Raw genomic sequence first — 25,077 nt, 5'->3', positions numbered from 1 at the left:
ATTAAACCGGACCCAGATGAGTGGGTTTTTCCAAAAAGTTGCTTTTTCCGGGATACATATATTAGTAAAACGTTGAACATGAGTTCACCAATTATTTCAGGTATATTATAGACAACAACAAAAATGCTTAATTATCGCTAAAATCGATTATAAAAAAACAACTAAATTTTACAAGAAATATTTTTTTAAAGGTAGTAGGCGTAAATGCTGACTTTGAAATAAAGTTTGCAATTTACGTTTCTTAATAATTAAATTGAAAGCATAAGTTAAACTATTGTGTTTGTTAACTTGTAAGTCGCATATTCACCGCATGAAATGTGTGTTATCATTGTCAAACCACACATGAGTGTAAGTAGATAAAAATTGTAGTACGTGAGTACCACGTATAAGTGTAAGTAGATAAATAAAAATTATACTACGGGAGTGCCCATCATATGTGTCCTCACATGCCTTATTATGAGTGTATTTCTTCACCATCGAAATATATCGTATGTTTATATTTGATTTACACGCAGTTTTCTTTCGACACATTTAAATCACACTTTCGTTACAGCGTCATGCGAAAATTGGTCTTATGCGTTTCGGCCATCGTATATTAAGCCCAATCTGTGCATTTGCGCAGTCTGGTCAGAGGCGATGCTGTTCGCTTTAAAATCACCCATTGTGTAATGATCTCATTATGTATCTCCTGACCAGACTGAGAGACGCGCAGGCTGAGTGGGCTATACATATAATTGGCGCATATTGAATAAGACCCATTTTCACATGACGAAGGTCATTAAAAAGGTCATCGCAAATTGTAAATGGCACATTTTAGCGAAATGCTTTTCGATACAAAATTGAATTCGAAATAGCAAATGTGTAAATAAGGGCAGCCTATCCATGCGTTTAGAAACGATTTTTAGACGTGCTGACCAAGTACGGCAAACATTTGTGGTTGGATAATTAAACGAGTTTCCTCTTATCGTGACAATAACTGTGGTTAACGATAGTTAATTATATATTCCCCGGACAATTTAGTGAAATAGTACTGACCCTGAAATTATGCGAGATTGATTTTAACGCGTAATTGTAACTGGGCCACAATTTGTGTCGTTTGAACATACAGAAAGTAGTCCGGAATTCCTACATTGTACAGTGCTACATCATTTACGCTGAGCACAGACACAGTGATGTGGCCAAAGTTCAGAGGTTTTATCTCTAATCAGCCTTTGAAATATTCGAATATATTAATGCGTGTCTGCTGGCGTTATGTGAAAGTTATTTAAGTGAAAAGCTGGGTAAACAGCTACGTCGAAAAAACGCATTAGTGCTCTATACCCATGTTTAGGTCAAGGTTGTTGACACCGTGTGAACTGCTAGGGTAACAAGTAATGCATAAAAAAACAAAGTACGGGTCATCAGGGCTGTCTTTATGACTACCTAATTCGCGAGTCAAGAGTATTGCTCGCAGATTTATTTTTTGTTTATTTTCATCAATTATCTTATGGTATATTTTTAATTTGTATATGGGAATTTCCATAATGAAATTATATTCTTAGTAAGATAGGTATTCGATATTCAAAAAATATTCATTTAATATAATGGTAATTGCAAATCGTCTTTATATTCATTTTCATTTTCATCGTACTTACTATGCTTTCTGAACGTCAAAAAAGGGCCATATTGTTGTTATTTTGTCTAAGTTATCTCTATAAAATAAATAGGATAATAAAAAGTGCACACACATCTCGACCCGTACGCAAAGACACACCCTTTATAAATGTGAATGGCTTGTGTTGATTTCAAACTTTTCGAACCCAGCCGATAGATTTTGGGAAATAAATGAGTTGCGTCTTAAATTATGCTATAGCGAAAAACTTCAATGCCTTCAGCGCTTTGATTATAGTTGCATATAGCATGACACGTTCTATACACACTACACATATACAATAATGGTTCATGGTTGGCTACAATTGTTGACATCAAATCTATCAAAACAAGTGTATTAATATATTTTTATTGGATGTAAATATTTGACTATGTTCAGGGACCTATTCAAACTAATGTATGCTCATTGTTTTTTGTATAGGCCCCAGCTCTGTTTAGAGTCATAAAGCTACTTATGTGCATCTTTTTCTTACAAAAAAACAACAACAATACAACATTAAATGGTTTCTTTGTATCCTGGGTTCGATTTAATGAAAAACTACAAAACCCTACTGTAGTCGGTTGACTGTGTGGTCGACCGACGCTCGTAATCCGCTAACTGACCACTCGTCGCGTTCAAGGAGCAAGTTGCCGAGACTGTGGTCGTACGACGGTGTGGTCAGTCGACTGCGGTCGTGGTAGTCGGTATATTTAGAAAAATTACTTCCTCCGCCATCAACATACGACGGCGAAAATAAACGCGAAAAATGGAAGACGCAGACAGCAACGGTTCGAGTCAGTGCCATTCGTGGTCCAAAAAGAGATAGATATCCTTTTAGAACTTGTTATCGAGAACAAGAACCTGCTGGAGGGAACGCGCGGACCATTGGTGACCGTGGCAAACAAGCGGAAAACGTGGCAGGAGATTGTGGCAGCCATAAACGCGTGTGGGTGGCGTTAAGAACAGCAGACAAATGTAAAAACAAAAAATAGGGACATAAAGAGGAAATCATAGATTGACCACTCTTCGCGTTCAAGGTACCAACAGGAGAATCCCAGACAGTCTGAGACGGTGCCAAGACCGTCTGGGCACCGGCAGGAAACTCTCATACAGTCTGCGACGGTGCCAGACAGTCTCCGAGACCGGCGAACACCTACAGGAGCCTCCCAGACAGTTTGCGAAGGGGCAAATACCGTCTGGACACCTGAAGGAGACCTCCAGACAGTCTGTGACGTTGTCAGACAGTCTCTCAGACCGAAGGGGCACCTGCAAGAGACTCCCAGACAGTCTGCGACGGTGTCAAGACCGTAAGAACACATGCAGGAGATTCCCAGACACTCTGCGATGTTGACACACATTCACCCATACCGGCGGGGCACATGCAAGAGACTCCCATACATTCTGCGACGTGCCAATACCGTCCGGGCAACTTCAAGAGACTCATTGACAGTCTATAACAGTGCCAGACAGTCTCTCACTCCGTCGAAGACTGGGAATCTCCTGCAGGTGCCAAGGCGTTCTTGGCATCGTCGGAGACAGTCTTGGAGTCTCCTACAATTGCCTGCCGGTCTAGGAGATTGTCTAGCAGATTGTCTGAGAGTCTCTAGTAGGTGTCCCGCCGGCCTGGGAGACACTCTGGCACCGTCTGGAAGTTTGCTGCATGTGTCCAGACGGTCTTGGCACCATCGCAGACTGTCTGTGAGTCTCCTGCAGGTGCCCCGACGGTCTGGAAGACTGTCTGGAACCGTCTGAGAATCTGCTGCAGGTGCCCAGAGGTCTGGGCACCGTCTCAGACTGTCTGGGAGTCTCTTGCAGGTGCCTCGACACTCTTGGAGACTGTCTGGCACAGTCTGGGAGCCTCCTTCAGGTGCCCAGACGGTCTCGTCACCGTCGCATACTGATTGGGAGTCTCCTACAGGTGCCTCGACTGTCTAGGAGACTAATTGCACCGTCTGGAAGTCTCCTGCAGATGCCAAGACGGTCTTGGCACCGTCACTGACTGTCTTGGAATCTCCTGCAGGTGCTCCGACGGTCTGGTAGACCGCCTAGAACCGTCTGAGAGTCTCCTTCAGGTACCAAGGCGGTCTTGGCATCGTCGTAGACTGTCTGAGAAACTCTTGAAGGTGCCCTGGAGGTCTGGGAGACTGTCTGGCACAGTCAGGGATTCTCCTGAAGGTGCTCAGACGATCTTGACACCATCGTAGACTGTCTGGGAGTATCCTGCAGGTGCGCCACCGGTCTTGGAGACTGGCTCCGTCGCACACTGTATGTGAGTCTCCTGCAGGTGCCTCGCCGGTCCTTCAGACTCTCTGGCACCGTCGCAGACTGTCTGGGTGTCTTCTGGATGTGCTCAGATGGTCTTGGTACCGTCGCAGACTGTCTTGGAGTCTCCTTCAAGTGTCCAGCTGTTCTGGAAGACCTGAAACCGTCGCAGACTGCCTAGGATTGTCCTACAAGTGCCCAGACGATCTTGGTACCGTCGCAGATTGTCTGAGAGTCTTCTGGCACGGGTTTTGGATGCCGACAAAGCGTCAAGCGACGATCAGTCGTGGTGTGAAGGGTGGACTGCGGTCGCTCGACAGTATGTCGAACAACGCGCGGTCGACTGACGATCGTCGCTCTCTATTAAACTCGGTTATCGTCGCACGACGATTATTTGCTGGTACAACCATAGTCGCCCGACCATGGTCGCTCTCATTAAACCGGACCCTGCAGTCGCTCGACAGTATGTCAACGCGCGGTCGACTGACGATCGTCGCTCTCCATTAAACCCGGTTAGAGTCGCAAGACGATTATTCGCTGGTACAACCATTCTCGCCCGACCATGGTCGCTCACAGTAAACCGGACCCAGATTATTTAAGGGGTCATTAAAACAAATAGTTCTGTGGTTATATTTATTCGTTTGTGTACATGTACGTTTCAAATAAATCAAAGTTATAAATAGCCTCGATTTAAATATGTCAATTAGTTTTTTAATGTTCCTTAATAGGATTTTAATTGGTAAATAATAAGTTACTTTTAAATGAAAGACATTAAAACAAACAACCGTAAACGACTAATAAAGCACGATTGCAATACGCCGTTTATTTATTCATGAAAATGACCACCATATATGGCAATGTCAACCATATTTGGGTTAGCAAATCGCCTTAAAAGGAAGCTATGTTTGCTTAAGTAGGCGGAGAATTATACACATCAACATGCATACAATATATGTTTAAATAAACTACAAATAACAATATTGACATAAGTTATTTTATTCTGTATAGAGTGGTGCAATATGTGTAACATAACTCACATGTATGAAAGAAAAGTATCGTGTTTACGCTAAACCAACGTCTGCTATAGGACTATATTTCGGCGCGCATTGATATTCGTGAAGGTAATTCGGCCCCCGATTTGGTCTGTCGGCACTTACACGGAAACTGTAAACACGAGTGTTCGCGATTCACTGAAACTGTGTAATTATAAGTTTGGATAGGTGACAACTCCTCACATGTACAGCATGGATATCTTAAACGGTAGTCAACCTGCTTTTCCAGGTCAACCATTTAATGGAGGCAAAACTAACACTGTTTTTGAAGCGGTCGATCCGTCCACTCTCGACGATGATTCGGACGACGATGAAATTACTGCAGCGAAGTGCACAAAACCCGGAAAGAAAACGAAGGGGCGTGTAAAGATAAAAATGGAATTTATTGAAAACAAACTCAGGCGTTATACAACCTTTAGCAAGCGTAAAACTGGGATCATGAAAAAGGTGCGTGTTGCCATTCATTCCACTCGTAGTAGCTTGACCCATATTTGGACATAGTACTATAACCTCGATTGCATGTAGCATAAACCGTTAGCCGAGCTGTTATTGCAAACGAATTACTGCATAATTATGTCATATATTAAATAAAACCATGACTGAATCAATGATGTTATTATTTGCGTAATGAGCTATATGCATTTGTGGCTTATTGAATGACAAGCACGCATCAATGACTTAAAATTAAATGAATGTCTTAAACAGATTGGTTAATATAGCTAAAAATATTGTCATGAGTAAGTTCTTTAACTATCTTAAAATAAATCGCGTAAAAAATTATTAATAATTCATGATGTCATAATTAAGTTTAATTGACAGAAATATCACATCTTCTGTGCAATTTAGCAATTTAATTTAGCAGAACAATGATTTGAAAATAATCCCACATTCCTTACTTATAATTTTGTAAAACGCTTCCTAAATCAATAATGTATTGTAATTGCCCATACTTTATCAACGCATCCTAATCAAATGATGCGCATTTAACAATGACCCTGACCATCTATTGTTTTTCTATGCAGGCCTACTTCTTCCCTTCTTCTCCCCTTCTTCGATAGAAAGGAAAATAACTGACCACATTTGTATCCTATGATGAACAGTAAACGAACATCTAATGTATTTTAACACAGGCCTACGAGTTGGCCATCCTGACAGGGACCCAGGTCATGTTGCTGGTCGCCAGTGAGACAGGTCACGTGTACACGTTTGCTACACGCAAGCTGCAGCCCATGATAACCAGCGAGAGTGGAAAAGCCCTCATTCAGACCTGCCTCAACTCGCCTGACCCCCCGCCTGTAGCTCCCGGTCAGCAGCAAGCCGTGGATCAGAGGATGAACCCAGGTGGCTTTGAGGAGACCGAATTTACATGCTCCGTCGACGAAGAAAATGAAAAGGTTTCAGTCTTTTAGATATATTTGACTAAGGCTGTGGGAAAACCTGGTTTAATGCATGTGTGTACAGTGTCGTCTTAGATTAGCGTATGCAGTCCACACAGGCTAATCAGAGAAGACACTTTCTGCATAGAGGGGATTTTCACAAAGAAAATCTTTAGAACTTTTAAACAAATTACATGTGTACATAAAAGTAAAAATTATCAAACCTGATAAGCCTGTGTGCATGCATGACACTTTACACTAATTCATTAAACCCTCTCTACCCAGAGCAACTGTTGCGACAACTAGGCTGATATATTAACTTGTTAAATTAACTAGAACTGACCAATTACAAACAAGAGACTTAGACCTTCTGTATAAATGACACTTATTTGCATGTGTGAGTTTTGAATTGATGACCCAAAATTTATACGATAGATGTTCGATATATTCCTCTGTTGCAATGCACGTTTAAAATTCTATGACCACAAATTAATAGCGAACTTAACATTTAATAAAATTCTTGAAACTCAAAACATTTACAGGGCTTTTTAACACCATTGTTTATGTCCCCCATCACTATAGTGGGGTACACATTGTTTTTGCCCTGTCTGTTGGTCTGTACGTCTGTTGGTTTGCGCCAACTATAACATTTTGCAATAACTTTTGCTATATTAAAGATAGCAACTTCATATTTGGCATGCATGTGTATCTCATGGAGCTGCACTCTTTGAGTGGTGAAAGGTCAAGGTCATCCTTCAAGGTCAAAGGTCAAAAAAACTAAATCAAACGGCGCAGAAGGGACAAACACTGACAAACACATTTATTGTTTAATATGACTGATACCGGTATTTGAAATGTAAGCATCTATTTACTTAAAATTAGAAAGAATTATTTTTGCATGATTTATAATTTTTTATCAATTATTGAAAAGTCTAACTTAATATTAATAAGTTTCATGTAAAGATATCAGTTAAATGTATATAACAAATATAAACTCATTGCTCAACTGGTCTATTTCCAAACATTTAAAAGTTTAACATCGGCAACAAAGCCCGGCAGCAGGTTTTGACAGAAGGCCTTAATGCCCTGTGTACCAGTGAGTATAAAGAGCATGATGAAGGTTTATAATGTCTGACCCAGTGTAATGCTCAAAACTTTAAGTTTAGCGTAAGATAAGTAGAATGTTCTGTTAGAGAGCTTAATTTTGCGTTGTTCTGGGAAAATTGGGCTTAGTGCATGTGTCTTCCCCGATCAGCCTGTGCAGTCAACACAGACTACCAGTAATCAGAGACAACACATTCCCCTTTATCTGGATTTCGGTTTATAATGAACTAACAGCAACAAAAAATCCGTAAAAGGGGAAAGTGTCGTCCATGCTTAGCCATTGCAGACTTCAGGCTGCACTTTACACACATGTGTCTGTGTTTATTTTCACCATTATGGGAATGGGGCCGGGTCTCTTAGGATTAGAAAAAAATATCGTTGTTTTGACTTAAATTGGAAAATTCACTTCTTTATATTGTTTCTTGTTGTCTTAGAAATGCTTTAAAATTGAGAATAAAAGTGATTTCAATATAACATTGACTAAGGTTCAATTTATAGAGCTTGAAGGGGGACAAGCAATTTGCACACTAAAAGTTTTTAGTATACTGTTACCTACCGGTATAACTTAAGAAAGATAATTGCATAAAGCTTGATCTAAAATGCATGAAGCTTGTTTCTCTAAGCTGGATAACTTACAACATAAGGCCTTATATAGATCATTTGTTCTAGGGCTATTAGGTAGGGTGCTGAATAACCATGAGCAGAAAATCAAGCGTCGCATTTATTAAGCATTTAATAAAATCTTACTTAAAGATATTCTTATTTGTTAAAATATACCATAATTATTATCGATATGCCACTGTAATAATACTCCAATAAAGGGAACCATCTTGATGGGTCGTATATAATTAAGTGTACACAGAGATTTTAAAATTTCAATTAATATCAGACTCACTTCTTCAGGGTTCGACACTAAGGCACGTCCGACAGACATTGTCTAGTAAGATCGGTTGTCAGGCTAGCAAAACTGCTAGCTTGTCCGACTGATCGTACATAAAAAAATCTATACTGATTCATATAACTACAGGGAATAATCTAGAATTTACTATCAATGGGTCCCTGAACTCGAAGATTTTAGACCAATAAGTCCCAGAAATCAAATACTATATTTTGAAATAAACTTTTAATAATCTCAAAAACATGTTGAAACCAAAAAAGCAAATTCAGGGTCATCACTATCTTGTTTGCCTTCACATAGGCTATAAAATTATCTGTTACATGAATGTACATGTAACCTGTTACAACATTTCAACTTGATTCAAATCAATGATAATATTATTGTTAACATCCGAATTGCAAGCTTGATAATATTATTGTTAACGTCCGAATTGCGAGCCGTTGGCCTACCATAATTAAAGTTTAGAGTTGTTTGTTTTGGATTTAGCTTCAACACCTTATTTCGGAGGCATTTTTTCTGTATTATTTATGACTAAGTTACAAAAAGTTAAAGCAGGTTTTCATCCAGGGACTATAGAAAATATCATAACACACTCTATTTAAATGGTCGATTCTAATTGGTTTGTATTATACAGCAGCGGCTCGACTAGAGCCAATCAAAAGACTTGTTGCAGTCTTCAAGCCTCATTTGGTTAAACTCAGCATTCATCGCGACACTTTAGACTCATACCCAAGATGGTTCGTACTTATTGTGATTTGCGTATGCGTTAACGGATTCGTTTCAGCAATGCGTCTGAGTGGACGCACATATTTCAAAACTATGCGTCTATTTCGTTATTTGTGCGTCATAGACGCGGGACGCACATGTAGATTATTCCCTGTAACTATAACTAACGCTTGATTGGTAATTGTCGGCTCGGGTACTACTTACATGTACCCCAGGTACTCTTTAAGTATACTTACATGTACCCTGGGTACGGTAAATATACTTAATCGTACCCTGTCGATATTAGACTGTACACGAGTTGTATTCCCGCCTAAAATCCGATGCCGTAAGGCGCTACCAATTATATTAAACAAACTTCTCTATATAAAAAAACATCAACATGCATTTTGAGTATGAGTTTCGATAATTTAGAGGCCATTTTATAGAAAATTGACATAAATGTGAATATAATTAATTTAAAACAATAACTGCTGTGAAAATTTATCCTGAATGTGTAAAATACTCTCGTATCCGTTACTTACATCAGAACAAAACTAGCATATATAAATAAACTTGGAGCATTCACATGATTCATCGCTATTTTTAGACGTGAACGAGAGCTTCCCGCAGGAATTGCTTGTTTCCATTGGTCAAGTTGTCATGAATATTAATGATTTTCTGCAGTGTCGTAAAACTTTACAGCATGTTTTTACAACTATAAATATAAAAAAATCGGTATCGTTAATGTAAACATTTTTGCGTAGCAGATAAGATAATTTAATTTAAAGAATGGCTTTGTTCAAGTTCCGATTTTCGTCCGACAAATCAGTTAATAAAGTCGGTAAAACTGACAGGAAACGTAAATATGAAGAAAAACGAAAACGTCACATTTATCCTATGGAAAATTAAGTCAGTTCCCAACGCTGGTATTTGACAAAGAATAGCAAAAAAATAGTTTTATTTTATTGTTCTACTCTCTGCATCAAAATAACTTTCTGGTGTTCACTGATTATTTACTGAGTCATAAATCCTGCTAAAACAGTTACATGATCCAATTGTGTTTATTTGCTATATCATTTATGGTCTAGTAGACATCAGATTTGGGCTAGTACATTTTAAGAGGAGCTGGTCCTATGGTCTTGCTGTAAAAAAAGTTAATGTCAAACCCTGTTCTTATTATTTCTTTATGGTAAATCCAGGCCTTTTCCTGTCAAATTTGGGGGAAAATGCAATTTGCATGAAAAGTCCACTGATTTGGGAAAAAAATACATTTAATATCCAGGCCTCAAAGAATCCACTTGACCGCTTTCATATGCGAGTAAAGTTGACGGTCGGGCGAGTAAAGTTTGTTAAATACTCGACCGACCGGGCCAGTGCTGCTTTTCAAGTTGAGAAATGCACATTCAGTTCCAGAACTCCTGCCACATCGATACAAATTGCGCACATGTTTTCGAACAAACAAAAAATAGGTTAAGTACACAAAGAAACTGCTTTTTCGTTTTGACAATGAAAAATGACATCACGAGCACAGTAAAAATAATTCTCGAAATCAGCTGCGCTCTTTTCGTAGGTGTCAGTGCTCTTAGCTAATCGATTAAAAGTGAAAAAAAAGCATTTAAATATATTGGTCATTCCGTGAAGAAATAAATTTCATTTTAATGTAAATATCAATATAAAAAAATACATAACTGGTTAATTATAATACTTCTTATATTAAATTAAAAATAAACAGAAAAAATAATTATTAATAGACAGAAAGTTAACAAAAGGTTCTGGTTGATCATAATTATAAATAAAGATATATATATAAATAAATATATATATATATATATATAAAAATAAATATATATATATATATATATATATATATATATATATATATATATATATATATATATATATATATATATATATATATTAATGCAGGGGGAGTAAATTTAAGTGAAGGGCGAGTGGATTATCGGGCCTACTCACCCTGCAGGGCGAGTGGCTCTGGAAAAATTCTTCAAGGCCTAATATCAGTGCTCCAGCTAAGATTTGAAAGGGGCAGGGGAAGGCTTTTCGAGCGTGCGGTGAATCTGGAATGCTCCCTGTTGCATATTTATTTTTATATTATTAATAATTGTTAGAATATTATTGCCATTATTATTAATCATGCAAATTAAATGTCTACAATGAGGAATAAATGAATTACAATGTAATAAGAGATTTATAAATTATAATTTGTTTAAAAAAAAAATTACTGTTATTTTTTTAAATATTTATTAAAGGGCAGGACGGGGCATCAGAAGATTGGGCAATACATGTGGCTTCAATTGTTTTCACTAGAGTTTTTCTTTAAATTTTCTGAGTAACCTGGTTTTGACTCCCTCACTTGCCTAAAAATTAACAAAGATGATCTACAAAAACTGGTCTAACAAATATTATCATGTATGATATGTTTTTTCCCATTATTAATCATATTTATGTTTCAGCCATATTCCCCATTCCAAAAGTCACAATGGATACTTGTATCCTCCTACTCTAGTACAAACAAGAAATATCTTTTAAAAAGATATACGGCGTTGATTGTGGTCGATGTTTATGAACGATCAAAAGTTATCTCTATGAGATAAAAAGTAGCGGATGCCTTTTTTCTGCGCAGTTCTTAGCTACATCATAAGCAAATCAATTACGGGGTGTTGCGCCAGATTTCGTGGCTTATTTTGCTTTATGTGATATTATTACTCAGATATCTATATTTACAGAATAGAAAAACACAAGAAACATGAAAATAAACGATTGCATATAGGTCAGCCGGCAATACTCGAATCTTATTTAATTGCATAATTATAGTATAGTGAATTATTGTGCTCATGCTTAATAAACTGGTCTAAATGGATAAATATTTCTAATTATTTTTATCAAAATTGGTCCTTATCATGCAAATGTTAAAACCATATTAAAAATCGATGATTGACATACCACAATAATATCGCCGAATATCTTTATTTAGTATCTTTCTGATCAAAACAGACTTCAAGTGCACAAAGTTTACGAGACGGCGTTTATATAAAGATTTCTGCAACTGACCGCAAACTGACCTTGATACCTTGCGGATTGGAATGCAATGCATTACAGTCAGTACGTTATTGTCAGTAAGACCGGTGTAACACAATGATCGCAACCCCTTCTGCGAACTCCGGTGATGAACTGTATATAAACTCTGACTTTCACAAATGGCCGGGAGTTGACCCGAAACCTCGCGGGTTGAATTGCAATGCAAGTAAGTACTAAATATGACAACATAGCTACTAGTATAAACGCTTTTGCGCTGGTAATTCTCTGAAAATAAAAGGTGAACGCACAAACTGTATTTATGTCGAAAATTGATTGTAAAACTGTTCTATCTATTGAGCCTTTTCATTAGAGATAAAATTGTTTCATGCAGTAAAACAGTGTTACAAAGACGCGGATATGTTTCCAATGTTATGGTGTTATACTCAAATCAGCCAATGGAATAAATGAAGTGTATTCATTCGTACCTAGCCGCGGGAAATTTTATTTGAGTATTATTGGACACTTACAAAGGTCAAGTCAGGGTGAAAAGCTGGCTTATTCAGCTAACGCCGAAAAAAATCCCTGCATGAAAACCAGTATCTGTAAAGACTTGTGCATTCCTTAAACCCATATAGAGGATCTATTTGTTAACCCAGGCTGCAGCATCAGCCCATCTCTGGCTTATCAGGTGAACCCCAAATGAGCAGCACATGTGTTTATGGCAGACAAAGGAGCCTGTGTCTGTGAAAGGCTCTCTCCACATGTGGCTTATCTGGTACCTCAACAGTTTAGATTCCTTGTGTGTAGTTAACAGCATGAAGCATGCCTTATTAATCAGTAGCCAGTTGGTTCATTTATGGTGGTGATATGTGGAAATCAAAGCGCTGAAGGCACTGAAGATGTTCGCTATTGCATAATTTAACACGCAATTCATTTTTCAAAATCAATCGCAAATTTGAAATGAACACACGCCATTCAACTTTATAAAGTGTATGTCATAGCGCATGGGTTGAGTTTTGTGTGCACTTTTTATCATCCTTATTATTTCATAGAAATAACTTAGACAAAATAAAAACAACATGCTTTTTGGACGTTCTGAAAGCATAGAAAGTATGATGAAAATGGTAATGAGAACATAATATAAAGAAAATTTGCAGTCAACATCATTTTAAAGGAATATTTTTTCTAATATCAAATAACTTTCTCACCAAGAATATAAATTCATAATGAAAGTTCCGTGTACAAAACTTTTGATTTTTGACACCATATACAAATTCAAAATATACAATAATCTTCGTATCTTGTATATGGAAGAATAAAAGTATATAAACATTGCTGTTTATGCTTAACTTGCTACCCGAGCAGTTCACACGGTGTCAACAACGCTGACATAAACATAGGTATAGAGCACTAATGCGCTTTTAGGCGTAGCTGTTTTACTCAGTTTTAATCTTAGTGACTTTTACATAAAGGAAACAGACACGCATGAATATTTTCGAATATTTAATAAGCTGATTCGAGATACAACCTCTTAATTTTTGCTACATCACTGCCTATGTGCTCAATTCAAAGGATGTAGCACTGTTCAGTGTAAGGAATTCCGGACTACTCTCTGTATGCTCAAACGACACAAATTGTGGCCCTGTTACAATTACGCGTTACAATCCATCTCGCAGAATTTCACTTTCGCCTCAAAGATGAGAAAACAATCATTAGCGAAATAGTATAGTGTCACGATAAGAGGAAATCGTTTAATTATCATACCACAATGTTTGCCGTACTTGGTCAGCACGTCTGGAAATCATTCCTTAATGTGTGGATAGGCTGCCATTATTAACAAGTTTGCTATTTTGAATTCAATTTTGTATAAAAAAGCATTGTTCTTAAATGTGGTATTTTAAATTCGTAATGAGGTTGGTAATGACACTCGTCATGCGAAAATGGGTCTTATTCCATATGTGCCCATCATATAAATAGCCCACTCAGCTATCTCTCCTTCTGGTAAGGAAAAACATAACATATTGAGTGATTTTATAGCGAACAGTATCGCCTATGGCCTGACTGCGCAAAAGCACATGTTGGGTTTAACAAACGCTTGCTGAAACGCATAAGACCCATTTTCGAATGATGGCGTTATTGACGTGTGATTTAAATATGTCGAAAGACTGTGTTTAAATAAAATATCAACATACGATATATTTCGATAGTGAAGAAAGATACTCATAACAAGGCATATGAGGACACATATGAAGTGCTCTCCCGTAGCATATTTATTAACTACTCACACTAATATGTGGTTTGACAATGCTAACACACATTTCATGCGGTGAATATGCAACTTACAAGTGAAAAACACAACACAATAGTTTAACTTTTGTTTAATTGTATTTATTTATTTTGAAAAGTAAATTGCACACTTTTTTTCAAGGTCAGCGTATACGCCAACTACATTTTAAAAAGATATTTATTGTTATAAATACAGAGTTTTTTTTCAACTTTTTGGGAAGATAGCCCATGGCTTTGGAATTGGGAATTTTATCAGCATTTTCATGAAATTGGGAAAATAAGTTCATTAGCCTTTTTTTCCACATGAAAAGTCCACTGATTAGGGAAATACTAAATTTGATATAACTCTTTATAATCATTCAAATTAAAAGAAAAAAATCATATAATACTTTGTTAGATGTAATTGAATTGAAATTGAGATAAAATACGCATTAGACTTCCTTCAAAAACAATTTTTGGAAATTGGGAATTTTTTGCCACATTTTGGGAAAAAAGTATACTTTTTGGGATTGGGAACATAGCCGAATTTCGGCTATAAAATCGGGCCAAAAAAAAACCTGAAATATATTTAATATAATATATTTAGTTGTTTTTGGTTTTAGCAATTATAAAGCATTTTCGAGGTTGCCTATCGTATGCCTGTAATTATGCCTGTAGTAATTGATGAACTCATATCCAACTGTCTTTGTATTGAGTACTGTGAATATAAACAAGCTAAACCTTCTACTAACCTACTACTATTGTGTTGCTAGCACCCGTAAATACAAAAGATCGCCGCTATCTGTTGAGAACCAAAGAACGTTTTCCAGAAAAACCCGCTGTAGTAGCATGAACGAGGTTACGAAACAGGTCATTTGTATTATAATGATAAATTGTTTGTTGTATTCGGGTTTAGCGATTATGAAACATTTTTTTGTTTTTGTCTATCGTATCGCTGAAGTTATTGTTGAACTTATGTTCAAAGTTTTATAAATTGAGAATATAAATAAGCGTTAACTTTAACCCGAATCTATTAATAGCCTCAATTTACGACCTGTACTACGTCATTGAGGTGTATGTGAGAGCGTAACCTATTGCGTTGTCATCGCCCGTGGACTGTTCTTTGTTTATCGACAGGCGCATCTATTTATAGCCTCATATTATTAATGGACTGAGCAAAAATACTACGTCATGAAGACGCTGCAGAAAGTTGACTATTTTATTCATTCATAAACAATCTTCTCCGCAACACGTACAATACGATCATTGTTTATTGATTCTTTTCTATAAAAGCACCGTTCGAAACTATTGCATTTAACGCGATATTAATATCATGTTTCCATTTATGAATGAATATAATTGGAGAACTCAAACCTCTTGCATAAATTATACAACTCTCTCTCGCGCGGATACGCTTAGTAAGCAGGTATTGGGCTCCTAGTAGCTAAGCCGTATCGACCTGAATTTTTTACTAACCACCTTAGACGGTCGCTAGGCGACCATCTTAAAATTGCAAAGTGATGTCATTGGACAATGGTATGTCTTTTGGCTTTGGGGATTTCAATTAAATGTTTTAATGATTTCTTGAAGCAAATGTTTAAAACATTGAATTTGAAAATAATTGAAGCCGCTCCATATGAAATACAATATTCAGGTATAAACAAATAAGATGGAATGTAACATCATCACCGGGGATCGAAATTATTTAATGAAAATTATCATGTATTACTTCTCAACGATTACGCACAAAACTATCGTATCTTTTATAGAAGCAGATTAAAGTTTTATGCGAATCCTCGATGTAATATTCTTAATACTGTAAAATATAAGGGCACATGTCTAATAAGAATTAAATATCCTTCTTTGGAATTTAATTGTGCACAGGCTTATCTGGGACGACACTTTACGCATTTGCATTAAACCCCCTTTTCACAGAGCACGGCTCATATATAACAAATCACATTTTAAAAAGAGGTCTAATGTGGATAATTGAATTATTTCACATGATAAATTATAATTCAACTTGTTAATCATTAATCCAGGTTATTTTTCCTTCTTTAAGACCCGCTGAATATCGGCCTATTCCCCTAGACGCATTTGTACCCTCTTACAGAGATTTTCCCCAAAAAAATGATGCCTAAAAAATTTTTTTTTTTTTTTGAAACATTTAATTACATGTATACAAGTTAACCTGATCCAGCTAGTGTAGAAAATTGATAAATATTGCAAAAGTAAATTATCTGTTGCATTGGATTGGCTTTAAAAACAGTAAAATATTTATTTATTAAATTGATAATTTAAGACTTTCCTTATTTTTGCCCAATATCAGCAGTGATTTTTTTTGCTTTTATTTGTTACAGCCTGTGCCATTTAAATTGGGAAAATTAGAATGATAAACCATGAAATTGTGAAAAATAGAGCGATAAACCATGAAATTCGGGAAAATTAAGCATTATAAATATTAATATAAGTAACAGAATTGATATTGTTTATAAGTGCATGTTCAGAAGGTTTTCTAGCCATTTTGGCAGTGATTTTTTTTGCTTTTATTTGTTACAGCCTGTGCCATTTGAATTGGGAAAATTAGCGCGATAAACCATGACATTGGGTACAATAGTGCGATAACCCATGAAATTGGGAAAAATGAAGCAATATAAATATGATTAAAAGTAACAGAATTAAAATTGTTTTTAAGTGCATGTTCAGGGGGTTTCTAGCCATTTGGGGAAAACGAGTCTGGTCAAATTGGGATTTTTTTTAATCAATAAAAGTGGCAAATTTGGGAATCATTTATGACAAAAAGGACTAAATTAAAGTTTTATATTTTGTAGGATGTTTAAAAAATAAAGTTGAGATCTAGAGTTAAGAAATCATAATTAAGTCATAAGAGACTTCTTTCTTTAAACAAGAGGGCCTGAAAGGCCCAAAGTCGCTCACCTGAGATAACAAGATATTATTGGGACAAATCTTCTGACCAAGTTTTACGAATATCGGAAAATAGATGTGGCCTCTAGAGTGTTAACAAGGTTTTACTATACCCATACAAGGAAAAATGCCCCGCCCCCTGACAGCCATGTTTTTCAACCAACCGGCATCATTTTTGAACTCGTCCAAGATATTATCGGGATGAATCTTCTGACCAAGTTTCATGAAGATCGGACAGAAAATGTGGCCTCTAGAGTGTTAACAAGATTTTACTTTAGCCATATAAGGAAAGATGCTCCGCCCCTTGGAAGCCATTTTTTCAAGCAAACATAATTATTTTCAAACTCATCCAAGATATCATTGAGACCAATCTTCTGACCAAATTTCATGAAGATTGGACAATAAATGTGGCCTCTAGAGTGTTAACAAGGTTTTACTAAAGCAATATAAGGAAAAATGCCCCGCCCCTGGTGGTCATGTTTTTAAAGCAACCAAAATCATTTTGGAACTCATTCAAGATATCATTGGGTCAAATTTTCTGACCAAGTTTCATGATGATCGGAAAATCAATGTGACCTCTAGAGTGTTAACAAGGTTTTACTATAGCCATATAAGGAAAATAGCCCCGCCCCCGTGGTGGCCATGTTTTTCAACCAACCGGCATCATTTTTGAACTCGTTCAAGATATTATTGGGATGAATCTTCTGACCGAGTTTAAGAAGATCAGACTATAAATCTGGTCTCTAGAGTGTTAACAAGATTTTACTATAGCATTATATAGCCAAATAAGGAAAAATGCCCCGCCCCTTGGCGGCCATGTTTTTCAAGCAAACGTAACCATTTTCGAACTCATCCAAGATATCATTGAAACCAATCTTCTGACCAAATTTCATGAAGATTTGACAATAAATGTGGCCTCTAGATAGTTAACAAGGCAAATGTTGACGCCGCACAATGGACGACGGACAAAAGGGATCACAAAAGCTCATCAGGTGAGCTAAAAAGAAAAAAAAAAAATTTTTTTTTTTTATTTCTTTTGGAAATTGGGCTTTTTGGGGGAAATTTTGGTCAGATTTTTTGGGTGAAATTTTGCAATTGGGAAGCAGCCGAAAATCGGTGGTAATTTTGGGCAAAAAAAATCACTGATCAGGTGTTCCGCACGATTTTTCTTCCCCTCAAAAAAGGCCAGGCCCTTTCCCCAAAATCAGATAATAAAAACTTATTAATCATTGAATATCAATTCATATATTCTCTTTCTCAAACTTTGTTGAGAAATCTATTTAAAATCTTTTTTTGTTTAAAAGTTGTTGAAAATAAAGACTGGAGAACCTTTTCAATGTCGGACATTACCTGGAAATTCTTCCAGCTTTTGGAAATTACTAAAACAGCAACACAAGTGTAGTATCATTGGAGGAAATTTCATCTCCAGTAAATATGCCATGTAAATTTTCCCACATAGCCTGGTATTGCATTCCTGCCCCAGACAGTTTTGGAGAAAATGATTTCAGTGTGCAGAGATAAGCCAAGATTCAGAGGTAGCACCATACTGGAGTGGTTATGGCAATCAAGCTTATGGGGGAACTCACCTAAATGGAATGTTGGCACTTTTGGTTGCTATAGTTACTGGGGTAACTTCAGCTTATGGTCTAGGTCTAAATCAGTTCTAATGCTGTTCAGTATAAAGTCACAAGCTCACCTGGGAAAAGATGGCTTAGGCATGGGACTAAAGTGTCATCCCATATTAGCCTATGCAGTGCACAATGGCTTATCAGGGATTACCCTAATTACTCTATGTTTTCGGACAACCCTTTTTTTAGCAAAAATAATTCTTTTTCGTGACTTATTTTGCGGACACATGAGTTTTGGTCAATAATAATGTCTCTTAAGTTTTTGGACAGTATATTTTACAGCGCTATTTTACAAAATTTCGGTCCTGTTTTCGATATCTAATGACACTTCGATCATGGGGGTTTTACAACGAGATTAACATCATAAATCATGGCAGGTGTATGCCTGAGGGCAACGGACCATTACATTTGTGTTTATTGGGTAAATAACCTTGTAAACCGGTATTAAACAATGGTTTCGCCAGATAGCATAAGGGTTATGACAATTACCAGGGGTAGTGCCAATTAACAGTTCAATTATCTACCGCAATGGTACTCCCCCTTCTCAGTAAAATAACTGTGACAAATACTAAACGCTTCAAAGTGTGATGCACCCTATTGCAAGTTTTACGAACAATGGAAGGTGTTAGACAACAACTATTGGAAAGAAACAAACAAACAAAGAATTTATAGTTTGCTTTTTTTATTGCGTTAATTACAGGTTCATACTAGTGAGTATCGGTACATCACATGATCATCTTTGAACTCGTTGGTCAAAGTACAACGTTGTAGTAACACTAACTTCTGTCAAATGAATTAAGCATTTAAAATTATTTAAAATGCAGTGCAAACATATATAACTGAAATTTATACTTTACGGCATGGTATTTTACAAGCACGTGCTATTACCAGAAGTCGTTGATACCATTGACGTTATTTTAGGACACTTCAATTTTCGATTCTTAGTTTTCGGACACCAGTATTTTGTGAAACATTTTCGTCTCTAATTTTTCGGACACGAAATTTTTTAATTATTTTTAAGTGTCCGAAAACTAAGAGTAATTACGGTACACTTTCTGGTGAGACTGGATTTTTGTTTTGAAGAGACTTCTTTTAAACGAATAATTCAATTAAGGACGAACATATTGTACCTGATTAGCCTGTGTGGACTGCACAGGCCAATCTGGGAAGACTCTTTACTGTACTCACATGCAATAATACCAGTTTTAATAATAATATGCCTTCAGCATGCTTGTACTGGAGGCCTTTCTTGTATCATTAGTCGTTAGTTTAAACGCATTTATTTTAGCTTGATTGCATAGAAAGCCTATGGCTTATTTGAAACGCTCTCGAGTCCGTTTCCTGGGCCTAGAACCAGTACATGGTGTCCCTGGGGGAGGTTTAAAGAACACTCCCATCGTGGGGATCGCACCCGTGACCTCTCAGTCTCCACCATATCCACTACACCACGACAACCTAATTGGTGGTTGGTTCAGCATTTATTATAGATCTGTGAGTCTTACTTAACCCCTTCCCACTCAGAAACAAAGTGAAAATGGCTATGTGCAAACAGCGTAAACCAGAACAGCCTGCGAGTAATCCTCAGTCTGTTCAGGTTTTATGCTGTTTTCTGCTCATCAGTATATAAGGTTTGGAGATGAAGCCTTTAAAACTTGAATCTAGTAAGAAAGGTGTTTGATTGAATTAAACTTTCTTAGGGACTACAAATGTGTCAAAATATGTATCTAATTGGTAAAGGGTTAATTAATAAAGACTTTATTTTTCATGAAATGTTTGCCAAACATGCCCAGTTTGTGATGACTTTGATTTGAAAACAGGTTTGGTCTGCAGTTTTATGGCATTTTATTTTATTGTGCAAAACATTTATCTAAAGGCCAACACTTCCTTTGCTGTACAAGGTTTTTACTTTGATATAAGATTTATTGGCAACATGTGTAACTAAAATTGTAACTGATGTATCATCAAACTTCATTAATATTTTCAACTCTACTGTGGCACAGTGACTAACAATGACAGACAAGAAATTATTATAAGTTTAACTTTCCTTCTTTTCAACTGAAATTCACTGTTAAGATCTGATTCTTTCATAGAAACAGGGTCAGTGTTTAACAGAAAGCTGAGTATTCACCATTAATCAGGACTACCTGAGGGGGGGGATGCCATGGCTGTCTATGCAGACTGCTGGAGATTTAGCAAAAAAAGCAGTAATCTGTATTTGGCTGATTGCCCTTACCTGGCCAGCAGCTCATCTAGACTGGTACCCTTACAAGGCTAGCAGCTCATATAGACTGGTACCCTGACCTGGCTACCAGCTCACATAGACTGGTACCTTTGCACAGATATCAGCTGTTCTTACCATACTTGACTAGTATCATGCATTAGTATGTATTTTTGTCTAAGTGCTTTTTAATAAGTAGTTTTTTTAGCCATATTAAGCATACTTAGTACAAATCTAAATTACCATATGTAGAGAATTTAATCATCTCCTTTAGAGAAACTGTTTTATAACGGAGCTCAGCAATGACATTAATTTATTGCAGGTATACGATAAGTTTGCAATATGGAGACAGAGCCTTAGTTTAATAAGAAAATATGATTTGAGTTGAGTTCACGGCCAGGGTCGTATAAAGCTGTTTTGGGGCCCAAGGCTGCATATGTTTCCGGGCTCCTTCCCTCTAGCCCCTTCTGTATATTGAAAATCATACTTGATACTACAACTACAAAGATCAGAAAACTTGAATTTGTACACAGTTGACATTGACATTGTATATATAGCAAAACTTAGACGATGTATAACTTTTTTTATTAACTGAACTTAACGTGCATGTTAAATGTGACAGATTCCAGTTCTTTTACGACAGCTGTGTAACGTCTAGGTCTCGCGGGTTAGTAGACAGTAGCCCAATTCTGTCAACCTTCCCTGACTGATGATGTTCCATAGATAGTTTTTCACGCGTGATTATGTTGAAAATTAAATCCTACCTTGACAGTTATCGACTGGAATTATTCGTAAAGCGATCGCAAAGTTTGGAAAGTTGTCTGCAATTTACCGCCATCTAACTTCAACAGTTCACTTATGTGGGTGATGGTTCTGTCTTGGTCCGCTTCTAAGATGGCTTTGAACTGAACAAGCTCGTCAACAGAAGACGCTTCAATATCATCTTGATTAGATTCCACTAGATGCGTTGCACATTCCTGTAGATCATCCAAGGTGAGAGACTCAGACTATGTCATGAAACCAAACAGTTTGCAAGACCAGAATATGTGCTCAACTGCTTGGGAAGTTCAACAATGAGACAATCAACTATGCTGTTGAATGTGTCAATTAAAATATTGTCACGTGCACTTACTCCGAATCTGCATCTGGTGTCGTACTCTCGTCACGAAAAAGTTTCTGCTGCTTCTTAAGCTTATTCCCGTCCTACTATTCGTTGATTGCAACAGACGCTTTGGCCTTCTCTTCAATGTCGTCAAACGTGCCTAGATGTTGTTATGACCATACGGGCAAGTCACATAATAAACAGAGAAACTAATGGTTCTAAATGGATATACAACACAGAAAGAAAACTGATAACATAGTAAATCAAAGCCAACTTAACGGTTACAATTCAACATACATCAGGACACTGGTAAAATTACACAGACAATTTCTACTGCATTTCAGTAAGAGTTGTTCAATGGCGTAATAAAGAAAGACTATACTTTGGGAAACTGGTCTGCCGTTTGGGGCCCCTTGAAAGTCGGGGCCCAAGGCTGCAGCCTTGTTAGCCTATTTGTTAATATGGCCCTGTTCACGGCTTGATACATGTGAGTGAAGTCTTGTCCCAGATTAGCCTGTCTGCACAGGCTTATCAGGAACGACAATTTTTCGCTTTTTGGAATTATTTGCTTTGAAAGAAGTCTTTTCTAAAATAAAATGATCAGTCTGCGCAGTATCTGGGATCGCGCTTTAAGCCCATGCATTAAGCCAAGTGTTCACAGAACGAGGCTCATTATGGTATGGTATGTTTGATTCACTTTGAAAACTCGGAATATCTGAAGTGACCAGTCTATGAATATATTTGGAGTGTTAACAAATTCAGTAGAGAAAGTCTCTTGCTTATCAGCTCCATGCATCTGGGCGCTGGTTTGCTATCTTCAGATATGAGTGGGATGCAAATACATCCCTGGCTGGTATGGAAAAATCTGTTTTTATGAGCAAGAGAGAAATGTTCTCTCAGGGGTTGTAGCATAATGGCAAGTTTTGTGTAGGATGGTTCACATAGCCATAAGAATTACTGGAACACTGAAAGATGTATTAATTGTATGCCTAAAACTGTATCTCATTATTTGTATGCCTAAAGCTGTTAGGTAAATGATTTAACAGGGTAATCAGTTTTTGATTTACTTGATTTGTTATTTTAACACGTCTACAACACTTTGTGCGTCTTATTTAAACCTAAGTAATGCACTGATTTTTATGTCCCCCACTACAGTAGTGGGGGACATATTGTTTTTGCCCTGTCTGTTGGTTGGTTGGTCTGTTGGTAATGGTTGGTATGTTGGTTGGTTTGCGCCAACTTTAACATTTTTCAATAACTTTTGCTATATTGAATATAGCAACTTGATATTTGGCATGCATGTGTATCTCATGGAGCTACACATTTTGAGTGGTGAAAGGTCAAGGTCATCCTTCAAGATCAGAGGTCAAATATATGTGGCCAAAATCGCTCATTTTATGAATACTTTTGCAATATTGAAGATAGCAACTTGATATTTGGCATGCATGTGTATCTCATGGAGCTGCTCATTTTGAGTGGTGAAAGGTCAAGGTCATCCTTCAAGGTCAGAGGTCAAATATATGTGGCCCAAATCGCTTATTTTATGAATACTTTTGCAATATTGAAGATAGCAACTTGATATTTGGCATGCATGTGTAACTTATGGAGCTGCACATTTTGAGTGGTGAAAGGTCAAGGTCATCCTTCAAGGTCAGAGGTCAAATATATGTGGCCCAAATCGCTTATTTTATGAATACTTTTGCAATATTAAAGATAGCAACTTGATATTTGGCATGCATGTGTATCTCATGGAGCTGCACATTTTGAGTGGTGAAAGGTCAAGGTCAAGGTCATCCTTCTAGGTCAAATATATGGGTGAAAATTGCTCATGTAATGTAACTTCTGCAATATTGAAGCTAGCAATTTTATATTTGACATGCATGTGTATCTCATGGAGCTGCACATTTTGAGTGGTGAAGGGTCAAGGTCCTCCTTCAAGGTCAAACGTCATATAGGGGTACATTGTGTTTCACAAACACATCTTGTTCAGATTTAAGTCGATTTTTAATCCTCCAAGCTTTTACTTTTTTGGTCATCTTCTGTATAAACACAGCAGTAATTTCTTTACAATCTTAAGTTACTAAGTCTGTACCATTTATTGAAGCAACTATTTTTGGGGGAAAAGTATTATAACTTCATAATTTTTTACCTTGATTAGTATGTGCATGTATGTTTGCAGTTTTTTTATGAACAGTGGAGTCTTTAGTTGTCTGGCGTTTTTAGTCAATTTTTAGTTTATTTCCAAAGACCACAGTTTTGAATAGAAACTTTGTCAGAATGTTAAAAGGCCAAGTTGAATTAAATTAAGTAGTTTAGTACAGATTTAGCGGGACTAAAAATGGTTAACTATGTAACTTGTTAGTGATGTAATTGTGCTATTCAGCATATATTCCATAAGGCATGATCCTTGTCAATAATAATTTGATTCTAATAACATGTAATACTGTATGATCCTCTTAAAATCATCAATAGCCTATAAAAACATGATTGGTGTGTCTGTATTAACAAAGACATTGAGACAAAGGAAAGAGGGACAAAAAAGGGTGGGATATATTTGAAAGGGTGTTGCATAAAAAATGGATGGGGGCCAATTATTCTAAAAGGTTGGAACATAAAAATCTGTTTTAGCTGAATCCCTAGCTTAACCCATTTATGCCTAGCTTATTGAAAAAAGGTCTTGGCAAACAGCATAGACTCAGATGAGATGCCGGCCGCATGATGTGGCGTCTCATCAGGGTCGGCGCTGTTTGCTTTAAGGAATTTCTGTAAAAAATATTCTAGATATAGAAATAAATATACTAGACATCCCTTATTTTGGAAATAAATTGATCCAATTTAGAAGGAGAAGTCGACTAGGTATAAATGGGTTAAGA

The 25,077-nt window shown here is 36.8% G+C and overlaps 1 protein-coding gene across 3 annotated transcripts in view; it reads left to right on the top strand.

The window, feature by feature from the left end:
• Positions 1–5,029: 5,029 nt before the first annotated feature.
• Positions 5,030–25,077, top strand: part of LOC127871178 (serum response factor-like) — a 131,053-nt gene continuing 111,005 nt past the window's right edge. For all 3 annotated transcript variants that reach the window (XM_052413917.1, XM_052413916.1, XM_052413915.1), the window contains exons 1-2: positions 5,030–5,391; positions 6,075–6,338. In XM_052413917.1, the coding sequence (XP_052269877.1) occupies positions 5,128–5,391; positions 6,075–6,338 (528 nt within the window). In that variant the 5' untranslated portion in view covers positions 5,030–5,127. The remainder of the gene's footprint in view (positions 5,392–6,074; positions 6,339–25,077) is intronic.

This window comes from Dreissena polymorpha, chromosome 3, assembly GCF_020536995.1.
Source record: "Dreissena polymorpha isolate Duluth1 chromosome 3, UMN_Dpol_1.0, whole genome shotgun sequence".
NCBI lineage: Eukaryota > Metazoa > Mollusca > Bivalvia > Myida > Dreissenidae > Dreissena > Dreissena polymorpha.
The sequence above is the reverse complement of the archived record's forward strand: the minus strand, read 5'-3'. Positions and strand labels throughout refer to the sequence as shown.